Genomic DNA, 15,204 nt, shown 5'->3' with positions numbered 1-15,204 from the left:
CGCGATCGTCCTCGGGCTCGCCCTCGCTCGGTCCCGACCACGCGGACAGCGGTGAAGGGTCCATCAGCGACTGGTCGCTCGAACCCCGCCCGCTGGCAAGCCACTCGCTCCGGTCGCGGTCGAAACGAGCTCGGTCCGCGGGGGACGTGAGCACTGAGGCTGCCTCATTGACGAGCGCGGCGGCGGCAGATGCGTATTCGCCCGCGAGGTCGGGATGGACAGCCTTCTGCAAGATGCGATACGCGGTTTTCACCTCGCCGTCGGTCGCGCTGGGCTCGAGCGCCAGGACCTCGTAAAGGTCCACAAACGGGACGCGCGGCTTGTAGATGTTTGAGGAGGTGGAGGACGAGGAGGAAGCGCGGGCGGGTTGGAGGCGCCGTGAGCCACGTTGAGGGCGCACATTGCGCCTTGGTGGCGCGTAGAGCGCCTTGGATCCACTCGATGCGGCGAGCATGCCCTCCACCGCTGCTTGCGCGCCTCTGCAGAGCTGCCTCAGCTGGGTCCTTTTTCGGTTGGCGCCAAAACTGCAAAAAGAGCGGGCGCCCACGTGTTTTGCTAACAATGGCCGGGCGCTCAGCCCCTTACCCGCGATGAGGTTGATCAAGAAGTTCAAGGCGCACTCCCAGAAGGAGGGCGCCGGCTTCGTCGTCAGGCGCCCCATCGGGGGGCCCCACCTCCTCGACAGCGTGGCGGACCCGTTTCTCTTGCTCGACGAGCTCGGACCTGTCGAGTACGCCAAGGGGGAGTTCCCGGGCGCCCCGTGGCATCCCCACCGCGGGTTCGACACGGTGATGTACCTGAAGGAGGGCGAGGGCGCGCACCGAGACTCCATGGGCAACAGCGGTGTCCTGAGAGCGGGCGATTGCCAGTGGATGACCGCCGCGAGCGGCATCGTCCACGACGAGGGCAGGGATCACCCCGGTGGCACGCTCCACGGGTTTCAGTGCTGGGTCAACCTCCCAGCCAAGCACAAGATGGATCCGCCGAAGTACCAGGACGTCCCATCGAACGTCATACCCACGTTCGAGCCCTCGCCCGGGGTCAGTGCCAAGGTCATCGCTGGCACGTGCGCGGGCGTCGACGCCGTGGTGCAGACCCTCGTGCCCATCCAGTACATCGACTTTGTCCTCGAGCCCAGGTCGACGTTTGAACACGGGGGCGAGTCACTCGCGGCGGAGCTGGAGACGGTCATCGTGTACGTGTACTCGGGTTCCGGCGCCGTGGGCGGGACGGAGGCATCCAGCGGCGACACCATCGTCCTCGGGAGGAACGAGGGCGGCGGCGACGGCGTAATTCTCGAATCAGGCGCTGAAGGAATGTCCGCGCTGTTCTTGGCAGGGAAGCCGCTTCGGGAGCCGATCAGCCGGCACGGACCCTTTGTCATGAACACGCGCGAGGAGATCATGCAGGCGTTCATGGATTACCAGAACGGGACGCTCGTGCGGCACAAGGGAACGATGGTCGATTTCGAGGGTAAGGACGAGCTGTGAGCGTAAGTAGGAAGGCGGCGGCGAAGGACGACTCTGACGTGAACGGCGGCGCGAAAGCGAAAGCCGTCGACGCGTCATCGTGAGCGGATGGTGCTTTGCTCTTTACAACGTGTGGATTACTTCATCACGCTCCAACCGACTCGCGTATATTCACGCGCGCGCCACGCAATCGGCCGCCAACTTCTCGATGTCACCCGTCGCGTCCCTCAGCAGACCCTCGAGCGAAAACGGCGCCTTCGCCTCTCGCGCCGCTCGCGTCAGCAACCCCGCGCACGCGCCGAGCAGCCCGTCCAGCGCGTCCACTCCCGGCTTTTTCGACGACGACTTGGTCAGCGAGGTGAGCGCCGCCGCGAGCGACGCAGCAGCCGCCGCCGTCTCCGAGACGCTCGGCCCGACGTGTCGCGCAGCCTCCTCCGCGGCGTGCACGTACCGCCTGGCGCGTTCGCTGGGACGGGACGACGGCGGCGGCGACGCCATCCCGCCCCGCGCGCCGCTCGGTGTCTCGGCGACCGGGGACTGGGCCACCGCGTCGATCGCGCCGGGTGGTGCCTCGTCTCGTGCTCGTTCCTCGTCCCGTGCGGTGCGTTGTTCTCCCGGGGTGAGCGGGGGTTGGATCGAGTCTCTCGCGGCGCCCTCCTCGGCCGTCTCCGTCGCGTCGCCGTCGTTCGCGTCGTCGCCGGTCGGATCCGAGGCGCCTTCAGACTCGTTCGGTCTCTTCATCTCGTCCGCCAGCTTCTGCGCGTCGAAGTACTCCGTCTCCGCCTCCTCCGCGGCGGCGACGACGCCTCTGGCGTCGTGCAGCCAGCTCTCCGCCGTGTCCACCGCCGCCGCCGCCGCCGCGCCCGGGTTTCCGTCTCGCGGGTCGTACACCGTGATGTGTACGTACATGCCCCGCGCGGTCCTCAGCCGCGTCGGCACGAGGCCCGCGACGCCGCGGCGTAGGGCGGCGAGGAAGTTTACGGGGGATGCAAATTCACCCGCGAGCGCGGCGGCGATCGTCGCGGCGGCGGGCGGGTGATCCTTGAGCGCGGATGCGAACCTGGGCGTCTTGGATAACGCCTTGGCGACGGATTGGATCATCTCCGTGACCCTCGCGCGGGCATCCTTGGCCTTGTTTCCCAATATCTTGGCCGCCGTCTCCCTAGCGAGGAGTTCCGCGGTGCGATCCTTCTCAGCCTTGAGCCGCGCGAGCTCCTGCTCGGCGGTTTCTGAGCCCCCTTCCTCGCCGGCGAGCGCCGAAGACATCCTCGCAGCCTCCGCGTCCGCCTCGGCCTTTGCGACAGCCAACCGCGCGGCGCGGGCGGCGGCGGCGGTCAGCGCGGGAGCCACCGCGCCCTGCACGATGGTGGCGGCGCCTCTCGCGAGCACCGCCGCTCGAGCGGCGTTGTTCGGCGGCGACAGGTCGACAATCGTGCACGTCGCCCCCGCGCCGCAGCCGTTACCGGGCTGGAAAAACCTCAGCACGCGCTCCGGTAGGTCCGCGGCGGGTAGCTCGGTGGTGGCGATGACCACGAGGCTACCGGGGCCGCCGCCCGGACCCGCATCCCCCGAAGCCGGGCCGTTGGCGCCGACGGTCTGTTCGAATAAATCCCAGAGGTGCGACGGCGCGACGCCGACGCCGCCGCCGACGCCGCCGGACCCCGCCAAATCAGACCCCGCCAAATCAGACCCCGCCAAATCAGACCCCGCCCAATCCTCCGGCAGCTCCGCCGACGCGAGCGCCCAGGACTCCAGTCGCGAGAGGTGCAGCAGCGAGGGCGTCCGAGCAGCCTGTCGCAGGGGTTCCTTGAGCCCGCGCACGCAGCCCTGAGCCGGGTCGCCGTCGCCCTCGGAGATTAGACTCGCGAGCGAGACGGTAAACGACGGAACGCCCTGGAGCATGTGCGTCGCGGCTGCGAGCGCCGTCTGCTGCCCCTGCCCGCCGTCGCCGCAGATGAGCACGCGCGCGGGCCGGGGCTGACGGCCGAGATCCGAGCCGTGCAGCGCGGCGGCGGCAACTTCCGCGGCGGGGGCGTCATCGTCGATCTCGACGTCCTCGTCTTTGCCGTCGTCTTCATTTGACCCGGACGCCACCCGTGAAAAATCCTTCCCCCCGGCGCTCCCGTCCAGGACTCCAGCCCTGTCCAGTATCGCCTCCGGGTCGCCGCGGAGCACGCCCGTGGATTTGCTCCCCTCCGCAGCGGCACATGCCGCGGGCTCCAGCGGCGCGCGCGCGTCGTTGAGCGCGATGAGGACGTCCACCAGCGGCGCGGCGAGCGCGGGGGCGAGATGCCTCGGGAGAGGCGCGCCGACGGCGGCGAGCGCGCCGCCCGCCGCGGATCGCCTGGCGCACGGCCCGGTGGACGTGCTCAGCGCGGCGGCCCAGTCGCCGGCGGTGACCCGGAGTCCCGAGCGCTTCGTGGACGCGACGAGGAACGCCTCTCTCAGTTCCCTCGCCTGCGCCGCGCACTTGTCCACGTCGTGAGGGTCCACGGGGACCCACTCGATTCCCATCTCGACGCCGTCCTCGCCTTTGCCGGTGGCCGCGGCCCTGGCCTGGAGCTGCGCGAAGCTCATGCCCTCGCGTTCCATCTCCATCCACTTGCCCACGGGCGTGGTCTGGTATCCGGGCCCGCCCAGGAAACCTTTGCCCGGGTTGAGCACCACGCGGACCGAGCTCTTCCACTTGCGCGTTCCCCTCATGCCGCAGTGCGCCTCCCACCGGGCGGGTTCCTGCCATGAAACGCTGTGCCTGCCCTCCCTGGTGGCCACCTCGCACGGCCCGCACAGGCACCGGATCATGCCGTTGGTTCCCTGGCCCGGATGGAACATGCCGGCCTTGTTTTTGCACACGACCGTGACTGGGTTCTCATCCTCCGTCGGCGCCGGGTCGGGCTTGCAAACCTTCCCTTTCTTCTGGCACTCGTCGCAGTACCACTCGCCGGTCGGGATCGCGTCCATCCTCAGGCACCGGTAGTGGCCGCCGCTCGGGCACCCGTCGCAGAGCACGAAGTCCTCCTCGCCGTCGAGTCGCCCGCACACGAGGCAGGGAACATCCTCGAGCTGCGGGGGTAAAGGAGGGAGAGGTTCAACCGGCTCTTCAGCATCTTCGCCCTTAGCGGGCTCGTTTGGCTCGGACTTTGCGCCCTCTTCCTCGACGCCCATCGCCACGAGCGTATCGTTGACGGGAACGACCTGTCGTTCCTCCTCCGACTCGGTCTCGGGCTTGACCTCCTGTTCTCCTTTCTGCCGGGGGGTTCCCCCGTCGTTGGCGCCGTCGCCGGCGTTTTCCTTGTCGCCTTCGTCTTTGCCATCCTCGTCCCCGCGAAAGCTGAGAACGCGGATCACCTCGCCCTCTCTCCACAGCCTGAGCCAGTGGTGCTCGCCGCCCTCGTCGTAGGTGACCCTGTGCGAGAGCGACGCCTTGTCGAACGCGGTGATTATCCCCGGGAAGAACGTGTCGTTCCCGGACCAAAACACCTCGACCCTCGCGCCAATCGCCTCAAACTCGTGCACCGCGAGCCTCGCCCCAGTGTGCCCCTTCGCAGCCTCCGCCTTGGCCGCGTTGAGCAGTTCCTGGTACCTCGGGGGCTCCGGGAGCATCGGCTCGAGCTCCGCGGCGAGTCTCTCTCGCGTCGCGTCGCCCGAGAGCAGCCTCGGGACCCGTCGCCTCAACGCCGAAAGCAGAGCCGCGGAACACAGCGCGCGAAGATCCGCCCCGGCGGCACCCTCCGTCCGCGCAGCCACCGCCGCGATCGTCCGATCCGGCGGTTGCGGCCTCCACTCGCGGGTGTGCAGTCGCAAAATTTCGCGCCGCGCCGCCGGGCCCGGGAGAGAAAAGTGAAGCTCACGGTCGAACCGGCCCGGCCGTCTCAGCGCGGGATCCACCGCGTCCGGGCGGTTCGTGGCCGCGACCACCACCACGCTGCCCCGCGGGCTCAGGCCGTCCATGAGCGCGAGCAGGGTGGCGACGACGGAGCCGTGGATCTGATCGTGCGCGTCGCCGCTTCCCCCGCCCGACTTCCTCGCCGGCGCCAATCCGTCAATCTCGTCAAAGAAAATGATGCTCGGCTGCCTTCGCTCAGCCTCCTGGAAAAGCAAGCGAAGCGATCGCTCCGCCTCGCCCATGTACTTGCCGAGGCAGTCCGCGCCCTTGCGGTTAAAGAACGAGACCGGGCGCGGGCCACGAGCCGCGGCGCCGAGGAGCGCTCGAACCGCCGCCGTCTTACCCGTCCCCGGCGGACCGTGAAGTAATACGCCTCTTCCGGGGTTAACGCCCAGTGCATCGAACGCCTCCGGATACACCAGCGGGAGCAGCGCCACCTCCTTTAACACCTTAATCTCGCGCTCCATCCCCGCGAGGGTCTCCCACCCGCCGGGTAACGAGTCGTCGCCCTCGACGCCGCCCCCGCGGAAGGACCCGCCGACGGTGACGCACGGGATCCGAGATTTGTCCTTGACCATCCTCCGCCGCTCCCTCTTCGCGAACGCCTCCTCGTCGTCGCTGACGTGCTCCTCCTCCCTGCGCAGACGCTGACCCGCGGCCATGACCGCGGCGAGGATCTTCTCCGCCTGCGAGTGCATGTCCGCGCGGTCCTTGTCCTCCTCCCTCTCCGATTCGCCCTTGGCCTGAATCCGCTTTCGCTTGCTCCGCCGTAAACCCGACCGTTCACCCTGTTTGGGCCCCTCCGGTGCCTCCGGCGCGGCGCCCGCGGGTTCATCGCCGGTGAGGAGGGCGGCGGGATCGCCGTTCATGGTCTTGGACCAGAGGGGCGCGGGCGCTCGCCTGCGGTCGGCGCCGTGGTCCGGGCAGAGCACCGTGAACGCCTCCGCGTTGAACCTGCACCCCGCGGCGTGCGCGCAGATGAGGTGATAGCTCTTCGGGCACTGCTGCAGAGTGCAACCGACGGTGGCGCCCTTCAAACCGCAGTGGTTGCACTTGATGTAGGAGCCGCGCTTTAAAGCCGAGGTTACGTTCTTCAGCCGCTGCTTCCGCTGGTCAAAGTACACCTCTGGGCACCACATGACGCACGAGTCGTGGACCCACGTGCTCGCGATGCCGTTGCGGTCGGGGAGGAACGGGCCCGCGAAATGGCCCAGTGGTGGCGCCGCGCATCCATCTTTGCTCACGACTGGCTCGACCGCGACTGGAAGGCCGATGGGCCCGCGCTCCTGCGGGCACAGGCAGCACAGCCTCGTCGACCTTTGTTTGCGACGACCATCGGGGTTGGCGTGCTCGCCGTCGTCGGATCCGCCGCCGCCTTTCCCACTCGTCATCGGTGCCGATCCGCTCTTCGAACACAGATCCCCTTCGTGCCCTTCCTCCTCTCGGGCGCCTCTCTAGAGTGTAGTCTCCAAGTCCGATGCCAGGTGCGATCTTTCAAAAAAGGGGCCCTGGGCTGCTGGAGTCGCGCCGCGCGCCAACGCACGAAACGAGGGTTCCCTCTCGGCATAGGCGCTCGCCGCGACACACACTGTCGCACCCACGCGCCGCGCTCGCTCTCGATACCTCGCCCGTTCATCTCTCGAACAGTGCGTTTGTCGTCTCGCGAGACTTCAGGCTCTGGTGACCCCGAGCGGAGACCACGTCGGACTGATTGACGCGAAAAGCACCCAGAAGACAGTTGCCCTTAGCGAGGATGCCGAAGGGTGCGTCCGCCGCACGTCCATCCCGGTTGACCTCGAGCCCGCCCGCGATCGCAGGTTGCCAATACAACGTCCAGCGTCCCATACTGACTCTTCCCATCCGTTCCCGACCCATTCGCTCAACAGCCAAAGCACCGCTTCCGGCGGTAATCGACGGCGCGCCGACCGGCGGCGGCGGCGGAGGAGCGCGCAAGCGCAAGGGAAAGGCGGCCGCGGACGGCCTGGCCGAGAAGATGGCGTCCGCGGCGGCGATGGGCGGCGACGACGTCGACATGGATGAGGGCGCGGGCGGCAAGACGCTGGGCGAGCGCCTCCGCGCCATCGAGCAGACCGCCGCCGATCTCCCCGTCGACGCGCGGGCCCCCGCGGAAAAGCAGAAGCTCACCGCGACGGACCGCGCGGTGCTCGACGCGCTCGGAGGTAAGGGCGCGCCCCCCAAGGCGGACTCGCTGGCCACTCTCCTCTCGCAGGCGCTCGTCGCCGAGGACAGGGCGCTGGTGGAGCGGTGCCTGAACGTGAGCGACGCGCAGACGGTAGCCAACACGGTGGCGAGGCTTCAGCCGCACGTCGCCGTGCGATTGCTCGCCGCCGCGCTCGATCGCATGAGGACCAAGCCGAGCCGCGGGGAGCAGCTCGCGCGGTGGATGCGAACGGTGATGCTGCACCACTCGGGTTTCATCACCACCAGCGCCAAGGCGCAGCAGGCGGTGATGGAGCTTCAGCAGACGGTTGAGGCGCACGTCGCCATGCAGCGGCCCCTCCTGTCGCTGTTGGGTCGCCTGGACCTGCTCCTGCACAAGCAGCAGCAGGTGCCGGACGGCGAGGACGGTGACGGGGACGGCGGTGAAGGCCCTCTGACGGTGTACACCGAGGGTGAGGACGACGTCAACGTGCTCAACGAGGTCGTGGGCAACGAGGAGAGCGACGACGAGTGGGAGACGGATGACGAGGCAAACGACGATGAGGACGACCTCGACGGGTTCGACGACGACGACGACGACGACGACGACGACGACGACGACGACGACGACGGGGAGGATATGGAGGATGATTTCGACGGCGAAGATGAAGAGGATGAGTGAGCGGACGACATTCCCTTGGCGCCACGACGCCTCCCTTCAGTAGCCGAAAACCTCTCTAAAAGTTTGAAAGGAGCGACCAAGAAACGCGTCGAATCTGCCTTTCGAGAATTAACATTCACCCACCCGTTTGAAAGGGTCTTGAAACCAACAGTCGAAAAGGATAGAGAGTCTGACTTGGCGGCTGGATAATAACCTATTCTCGTGGCACTTCTCGCTCACAACCTCGCGCGCACCACGAGCGACCGAACAAAATGGATCGCATCGTCGCGCCCAAAGCTCGCATATCGCCCGCCTTCCGAGGCGTCGCGTCGCGCCCCGCCGCACGCCGCCCCCTCGCGGTCGCGTGCCGCCCCACCTCCGCAGCTTCAAAAAGCGGCCCGAATCGCCGAGCGGCGGTGCTCTCCCTCCGCGGGTCAGGCCGCCTCGCGAACGTCGCGTTCGCCGCTTCCCGCGGTGACGATGACTACTTCGACGAGGAGGATGTGGACGATTCCGCGGGGTTCGCGCTCGAGCCCGAGGACGAGCGCGTCGAGGAAATGATGGTGGACCCGTCGATGTCCACCCCGGTCATGGCCCCCGTCGAGCGCGAGGAGGAGGACCAGCGCAAGGTGCTCGGCGGTCCGGTGTGCGACGCCTTCTCCGCGCTCGTCCTCGAGATGCGCGCGGGCGGTCACGGCAGCGTCGACGAGGCATCCGTGGCGCAGGTCTCGTCGTGGTCCAACCCCGAGCCCTGGTCGTCCTTCGACGGCATGGACGGCTACCAGGTCAAATCGTGCCTGGGCGACGTGCGAAGGACGCTCAAGACGTACGCCAAGCTCTCCGCGGTTCCCGGAGCCCTCTCCGACCGACTCATGGGCGCCGTGGGCGCCGCGTGGCTCACCACCGCGGGTAACGACAAGGACGCCGCCTTCGTCTGGGGCGGCGCCGAGAAACACGCGCAGCTCCTCAACGACGTCTGCGTGCACAAGGTGCTCTTCAGGGACGAGCCCGCGGAGGCTGGCAACCGCCTCGCCGCGGATACGCTGATGGTGCTCCAGGATCTCGCCACCTCCAGGGTCCAGCTGTCGGAAGACGTGGAGACCGTGGCGCTCGCCGCGTGCGCTGCGTTCAGCGCGCAGCTCAACCACCTCAACGCCCTCGATGAAGCCTGCCAAAAGCTTCACGCCGCGAGCCCGCCGCCCACCGCCGACGCCGTCGCCGCCGCCAAGCAGGGTATTTACCGGCTGGGAGGCCGCAAGGGATACGACAGGCTCGCCGAGGCGACGGGCAATCGCGATCAGCGACGCAACGACAGACGCGAGTCCCGGTTCGACCGCGGGGACAGGTTCGGCGACCGCCAGGGTCCCCCCGCTCGCGAGGGCGACTGGGACTGCGAGGATTGCGGCTTCACCAACTTTGCCTACCGCTCCTCGTGCAAGCGATGCGGCGCGGGCGGCGGCGGCGGCGGCGAGGGCGGCGGCGGGCCCATTCGCAACGCTGATCGCGGGTACGACCGCGGGTACGACCGCGGGGGATACGGCGACCGCGGCTCGGCGCGATCCTTCGAGCCCAGGCCAGGGGATTGGTCGTGCCCGCAGTGTTCCTTCTCCAACTTTGCGTCGAGGAGTTATTGCAAGCAGTGCGGCGAGTCGGCGCCGGGCGGCCGCGGCGGCGGCGGCGGCGGATGGGACCAGGGCGGCGGCAGGGACGGCGGGTTTTACGGCGCGCGCGAGTCGCGCGGGAGCTCGGGCGTGAGGTCCTGGAACAGCGAGAGGGGCGAACGCGGCGGCGGGGGAGATCGCGATCGTCGCGGCGGTCGCGGTCGCGGGGGCGGGGGTCGGGGGCGCGACTCCTACGGCGGCTTCGGGGGCCGGGAGCGCTCCACTCCCGGTCGCGGCGGTCGATACGACTACGACTCGCCCCAGTCCGACGCGGGCGGGTGGGACGACAGGGTCGGATCGGACTTTGGCGGGTACTGAGTGGACTCCGGCGAGGTGTTGTTCATGTTGAAAGTTGTCGAAATAGGATCGAAGCACTCACGCAGTCTGGCAGCCTACAGTAGCAGCTGGGCACAGCTCAGTGTCCCGTCGCCTCCCAACACCACCAAACGTCGCCTTGTTGCCCGGGAGAGTCTCGTCCAGAGTCTCGCGCCCGAGCGCGCCGGCGGCCAGCGGGTCCCACTACGGAACCCCGTGTCACACTCTCGCGTACTCGCCGATCGATCCCGAACCGTCGATCCGGTGACGATATCGCGCGCGTGGAGTCCGTCCCCGCGCCCATCCGTGAGTTTTCCACGCCCTTCCGAAGGAGCCGATCGCGATGGCCGACGAGATCCCCGAGGACGGGCCGCTGACCCTGGACCAGGCGTACGCCGTCCTCGAGGTTTCCGACGAGCACAAGGGCAACCTCGACAAGGTGAAGATGGCGTACCGCAAGCTGTGCCTCAGGTGGCACCCCGACAAGAACCCGCCGGAGAAGGAGAAGGAGGCGAAGCAGCGCTTCACGCGGATCACCGCGGCGTACCACACCATCACCACCAACAACTTCGACTACCAGCGATGGGCTCGATCGTACGAGATTCCCCCGATGCAGACCCTGGAGGACGTTTTGAAGATGGCGCTGAGCGGCCGGGACCCGTTCGAGATCGAAGCGATGCTCCGCGCCAGAGGCGACTACCGCCCGGCGCAAAACTTTGGCGTCGACGTCAACGTCCCGTGGACCGCGGGCAAAGCTCACGACCCGACGTTCGACGTCGAGGGCCCGAGCGGGTACCGCAAGACCATGTCCATAGAGGACACCCGGCGGCACATGGAGCTCATGTGGGACGAGGGTAAGGTGGCGGGCACGAGCGAGGACCGGCCGTGGGAGCGCGTCGGCGGGGTGGGCTTCGACTCGGAGAGCGCCAAGCGGGGCCCGCTCGTGCTCGGCGACGGCGACGACGTCGGAGAGATTCTCGCCGGGCAGGCGCCGGGTTGGCGAAGGGACATGCGACCGGGTGACGCGGGTGCCGCGGCGATCGCGGAGACGATCAACGACATCGGGGTCGGCCTTTTCAACGCCAAGGAATACGTCAAGGCGTTTGGGGCGTACACCGAGTGCGTCCGTTTGGCACCCGACAAGGTTGCTTACCTCGGCAACAGAGCCGCCGCGGGGCTGAAGTGCAAGGGGAAGGAGCGCGACGTGGTGGCGGACTGCGAGAGGGCGGTGGAGCTTCAACCGGACTACGTGAGAGGGTACGTGCGCATGGGCCAGGCGCTGTTGGCGATTGGGGACAGGGGCGAACACGGCGACGTGCCCACGCTTCGAAGGGCAAAGTCGATGCTGAAGAAGGCGCTCGAGCTGGATCCGAGCAGCGCGGGGGCGAAGAAGACCTTGAAAGAGGTCGGGATGTCGCTCATGCTGCACGCGGACTCGGACGATGAAGACTCGGACTAACTAGTAGGTCGACGTTGATGAAACAGGTTGATTGGTCATTACAACGCGTGCTATCGTACAACTTGCTCGGTGCAGCGTCTTGAGGCGCTCATTCTTCATTCGGGTATTTCACACTCCGAGCGCGATGAGGGGCGTCGCGTTTATGGGAAGGGCTTGTTTTGATTGGCATCGATGCGAGCTTCAGTCCTGCTTGAGGAGTTTGTCAAGGCCGCCCATGGACTGAACGCCCCAGGCGGCAAACACGACATTAAGAAGGCACTGAAGCTGCCAAACCCAGGTTGTCCAGCCGGCTGCGGTGGTGAGTTTATAGAACCACCAGAGGGAGCCGACGTGGAAGGTTACGGTGGTCTTCATCCACGCGTCATCGGAGACGCCGAAGCGGGTCTTGCCTGTGGAAGGGAGGACACAGGCGCGGGGTCGCGTGCGGTGAGTGCAAGGAGTGCGGCGGGTCTCAAATCTGCGAGCACGTCCGTGAGCGCCGTAAATTTTGTTCCGCGGCACATTTCGGGAGAGGGCGCGTCGATCTAGCCGAGGGGTTTGGGTCGTACCGAGGAACATAGTCAAGAAGCCGAGGCCGACCATGCGGGCGAAGAAGCCGCCTGCGGTGGTGGAGTCGCCGAGTTCTTTGGAGAAGTAGGGAAGCTGGCCGAGGCCGTTAGGACCCCAGAACCTGCGCGGCGTGGACGAAGGAATAAGTTATTTTCCAAAAAGAAACGCCGGAAAATTGCGAGCGCGGCGTTTGGCGATGGCGAGGCGCGCGACAAGAGCTTACATGTCTGGATCCCAGCACATCGTGAAGGCGTACAGCCCGAAGTACGGGACCATCGCATCGGAGTAGGTGAGGGTCATCTTGGACGGAGTTTGGGTGGGCTTGCGCGCTTGAAATGTGGAGCGCGGAAAAAACGGGCGCGAAAGAATCCAATTTTCGAGAGGCGACACGTGGACGCTGAGTCAGCCGTGCCCACTCGTTTAACAAAACGGTCAGCCATCGGCTTTCGCGCTAATAAGCCCGCTACGTGATCACGCCAGGAGCTCGCTCTCTCGCCGCATCCTCAGCAACCTCTCCCTAGCCTCGTAAAAAGCCTTTATGTCCGCATCCGCACGCGCGTTACCGGTGGTCGGCGCGCCCGTCTGCGATGGGGCCGAAACGTTTCTGCCCTTCGGAGAGTTGGTGGCGTCGCGCAGCGGCGACATCGTCGGCGCCGGGCTCAGATCCGCCGCGCTCTCCGGCTCGATCGCCTTGCCAATCGGACTCGCCGGGGGTGAGTCATCACCGCCCAGCTCCCGGTGACGCTCGGCGAGCAGCTCGAACCACCGCTCGAAATCGTTCGCCAGCCTCGCGCCCGCCTGCGTCGTCATCTTCTGCAGCGAGTCAATCTCCCTCTTTGCGTCGCGGAGCTCGTCAAACGCCCTCCGGTGCGCGGCCCTCTCGGCGTCGATGGCCACCACCAGACGTTTCTCGTCGTCGTCGGCGTCACGTTTGTCGCGTGCCCCGCCCCGGGTCGCCGCCCGCGTTTGGCGCATTTCCTCGATGAGTCCCTTGAGCCGGTTGATCTCCCCCTTGCTGCGGGTCACGCACTCGCCGAGAGCCTTGGCGTCGTCAAACTTATTCTTGAGAACAACCTTGTTCTCCTCCACCGCGGCGTGGCGGTCGTTGAGGGCCCGGAAGTGATCGAACGCGCGGGTCCTATCGGCGACGAGCGCGGCGATCCCACCTGGGGAGGCGGGGAACGGGACGTCGGGCTCGCGCGACGCCCGCGGCTCGTTCGCAAAGACCCGAGCGAAGGCGTCGTTTTCGGCGGCGGGCGCCCGGAGCCCGCGCGAGGACACCGGCGCCTTCGCGCGGTCTCGGCCGCCGGCGGGCCCGTCGTCTCGGTCTCCGTCTCCGTCATCGAGGCCCCTGCTGCGCGACTCGCGAAGCATCTCCGTCGCTTTTATCGCGCCCTTCTCCCCGCTCTCACCCTTTCGCAGCATCGACACGAGCACGTCGATCTCGTCGTCGCGTTGCTTGACGACGAGCGATAGCCGCTTAATCTCCGACCTCAACTCCTCCGGGTGCCACGCGCCATCCTCCCCAGCCTCGCCCGCGGCGGCACCTTTACCCACCACGACACCTCCGCCCTGGAGCACAATCTCTCGGAATATCCTGAGCGCCGCCTTGATCTTCAGCATGGACGCGCCCAGCTCGAGCGTGGGTTCCTCGTTTGCGGCGGGCGGCTTGCAGTAGTCCGCCACCTGCGCGCGAAGCCGCTCCATTTCGCTCTCCGTCAGTTCCTCCCTCCCGTCGTCGTTGTCCCCGCGCAGGATTCTCAGCTCGTCGCGCAGCTCCCTGTTCTCGATTCGCAGCCGTTTGATGATCAAAGCAGGGTCGACCTCCTCGTTGACGACTGCCTCGTTGGTGACCATCGCGATGCGCTGCGCGAAACGGCAGGTGCTGATCCCCTCCAGCAGGTGGTCCCCTCGCGGGGAAGCGGTGGCGATCATCACCGTCCTGCAGTTACCTCCCAGTGAGTCCTTCAGCATCATGGTCATCGTGGAGTTTCTGTACGGGATGTGGCTCCGCCCAGTGCCCTGCGCCTTCTCCTGCAGCGCCACCACCACCTGCTCCAGCGCGTGGAGCGAGAGGTTGATGTGCTTCGCCTCCATCAGCGTTTGACCGTCGAGACCCATCTTGTGAACGCGCTCGCTCCCCGCGAGGTCCACAAGGTTTACCTTCGCGCGGCGCACGGTGTCGCTGCCCTGCTGTCTGCGCTCCACCTGCATGGTGAATATGCAGTGCGAGCGCGAGGACGCCTGGTTCATCGGCGTCTCCGTGATGGCCTTGTTGGTGTCGCCGAGGAACAGCAGGTTCAGCGCCTCTTCCTCGTTGTCCGCCCTGTGCGTGCTAACGTTGCGCATCGTCACGTTTCCCTCGTCGTCCTCCAGCAGCTGCACCTTGGGTAGATCCTCCAGCGCGGTGGTCTCGTGGTCGGGATCCAACAGGTCGTACCCCTGATCGTTGTAAATCTCCACGTACGTGATTTGCACCGAGTAGGTGGCGTCGTGTCGCTTCGAGATCTCGCTGTACAGCCGGGAGATGGCGCGCGGGATGATGCCCCGGTCGACGTATCGGTCGTGTCCGCCGCTGATGGTGAACGTCTTACCGGAGCCGGTCTGGCCGTATGCGAAAACCGTGCCGTTGAACCCCTCCAGCGCCCCCAGCACGGATCTGCTCGCCACGCGCTCAAACACCTCGTCCTGTTTCGCCTCGGGCCCGATGACGCCGTTGAAGCCGAACTGGTACTTCTCCCGCTGATTGTTGACGTACCCGCCGGTCTCCAGCTTGGGTACCTCCCACATGACCGTGTTATCGTTCTACATCGCATCGGACGAGAAGGTTAAGAGCGTGAGCGGGGGGGTCACACGGGCCTCACGCGTCGTCGTTTCATTTACGACATCGGAAAGAGGAGAGGGCGTTGACCGGGGGAAGGTCGCACCTGGTTAAGCGTCACGAGGGGCGACGGCCTCGGGTCTGGCCGGACGCGAAGGTAGATCTCCACGTTCCCGGACGGCGCAGCATCTTCCTGGTCCGTCATGGCTGGCGGCCGTGCCGA

The 15,204-nt window shown here is 66.9% G+C and overlaps 8 protein-coding genes across 8 annotated transcripts; 4 read left to right on the top strand and 4 right to left on the bottom strand.

Moving 5' to 3' along the window:
- Nucleotides 1–31: 31 nt before the first annotated feature.
- Nucleotides 32–298, bottom strand: MICPUN_74000 (predicted protein; the record flags this gene model as incomplete). The annotated part of the gene is made up of 1 exon (XM_002507907.1): nucleotides 32–298. A coding segment is annotated over one exon (267 nt), but the record flags the coding sequence as incomplete, so codon positions are not given.
- Nucleotides 299–590: 292 nt separating this feature from the next.
- Nucleotides 591–1,622, top strand: MICPUN_60769 (pirin protein; the record flags this gene model as incomplete). Its single annotated transcript, XM_002508198.1, has 1 exon — nucleotides 591–1,622. One exon carries the CDS (start codon nucleotides 591–593, stop codon nucleotides 1,488–1,490), a length of 900 nt encoding a protein of 299 aa, XP_002508244.1. The 3' UTR covers nucleotides 1,491–1,622.
- A 3,510-nt stretch (nucleotides 1,623–5,132) lies between these two features.
- Nucleotides 5,133–5,840, bottom strand: MICPUN_76288 (predicted protein; the record flags this gene model as incomplete). The annotated part of the gene is made up of 1 exon (XM_002507906.1): nucleotides 5,133–5,840. A coding segment is annotated over one exon (708 nt), but the record flags the coding sequence as incomplete, so codon positions are not given.
- A 1,268-nt stretch (nucleotides 5,841–7,108) lies between these two features.
- MICPUN_60767 (predicted protein) lies at nucleotides 7,109–8,197 on the top strand (the record flags this gene model as incomplete). Its single annotated transcript, XM_002508197.1, has 1 exon — nucleotides 7,109–8,197. The coding sequence occupies one exon, from the start codon at nucleotides 7,109–7,111 to the stop codon at nucleotides 8,195–8,197; it is 1,089 nt and encodes a 362-aa protein (XP_002508243.1).
- Nucleotides 8,198–8,448: 251 nt separating this feature from the next.
- MICPUN_60766 (predicted protein) lies at nucleotides 8,449–10,155 on the top strand (the record flags this gene model as incomplete). Its single annotated transcript, XM_002508196.1, has 1 exon — nucleotides 8,449–10,155. The coding sequence occupies one exon, from the start codon at nucleotides 8,449–8,451 to the stop codon at nucleotides 10,153–10,155; it is 1,707 nt and encodes a 568-aa protein (XP_002508242.1).
- A 340-nt stretch (nucleotides 10,156–10,495) lies between these two features.
- MICPUN_60765 (predicted protein) lies at nucleotides 10,496–11,611 on the top strand (the record flags this gene model as incomplete). The annotated part of the gene is made up of 1 exon (XM_002508195.1): nucleotides 10,496–11,611. The coding sequence occupies one exon, from the start codon at nucleotides 10,496–10,498 to the stop codon at nucleotides 11,609–11,611; it is 1,116 nt and encodes a 371-aa protein (XP_002508241.1).
- Nucleotides 11,612–11,791: 180 nt separating this feature from the next.
- On the bottom strand, nucleotides 11,792–12,460 carry MICPUN_101929 (predicted protein; the record flags this gene model as incomplete). The annotated part of the gene is made up of 3 exons (XM_002507905.1): nucleotides 11,792–12,000; nucleotides 12,160–12,281; nucleotides 12,384–12,460. 3 exons carry the CDS (start codon nucleotides 12,458–12,460, stop codon nucleotides 11,792–11,794), a joined length of 408 nt encoding a protein of 135 aa, XP_002507951.1.
- A 98-nt stretch (nucleotides 12,461–12,558) lies between these two features.
- MICPUN_60763 (predicted protein) lies at nucleotides 12,559–15,186 on the bottom strand (the record flags this gene model as incomplete). The annotated part of the gene is made up of 2 exons (XM_002507904.1): nucleotides 12,559–14,965; nucleotides 15,088–15,186. 2 exons carry the CDS (start codon nucleotides 15,184–15,186, stop codon nucleotides 12,632–12,634), a joined length of 2,433 nt encoding a protein of 810 aa, XP_002507950.1. The 3' UTR covers nucleotides 12,559–12,631.
- Between the last annotated feature and the right edge of the window lie 18 nt (nucleotides 15,187–15,204).

This window comes from Micromonas commoda, chromosome 8 (assembly GCF_000090985.2).
Source record: "Micromonas commoda chromosome 8, complete sequence".
NCBI lineage: Eukaryota > Viridiplantae > Chlorophyta > Mamiellophyceae > Mamiellales > Mamiellaceae > Micromonas > Micromonas commoda.
This window is presented reverse-complemented; position numbering and strand designations above follow the sequence as displayed.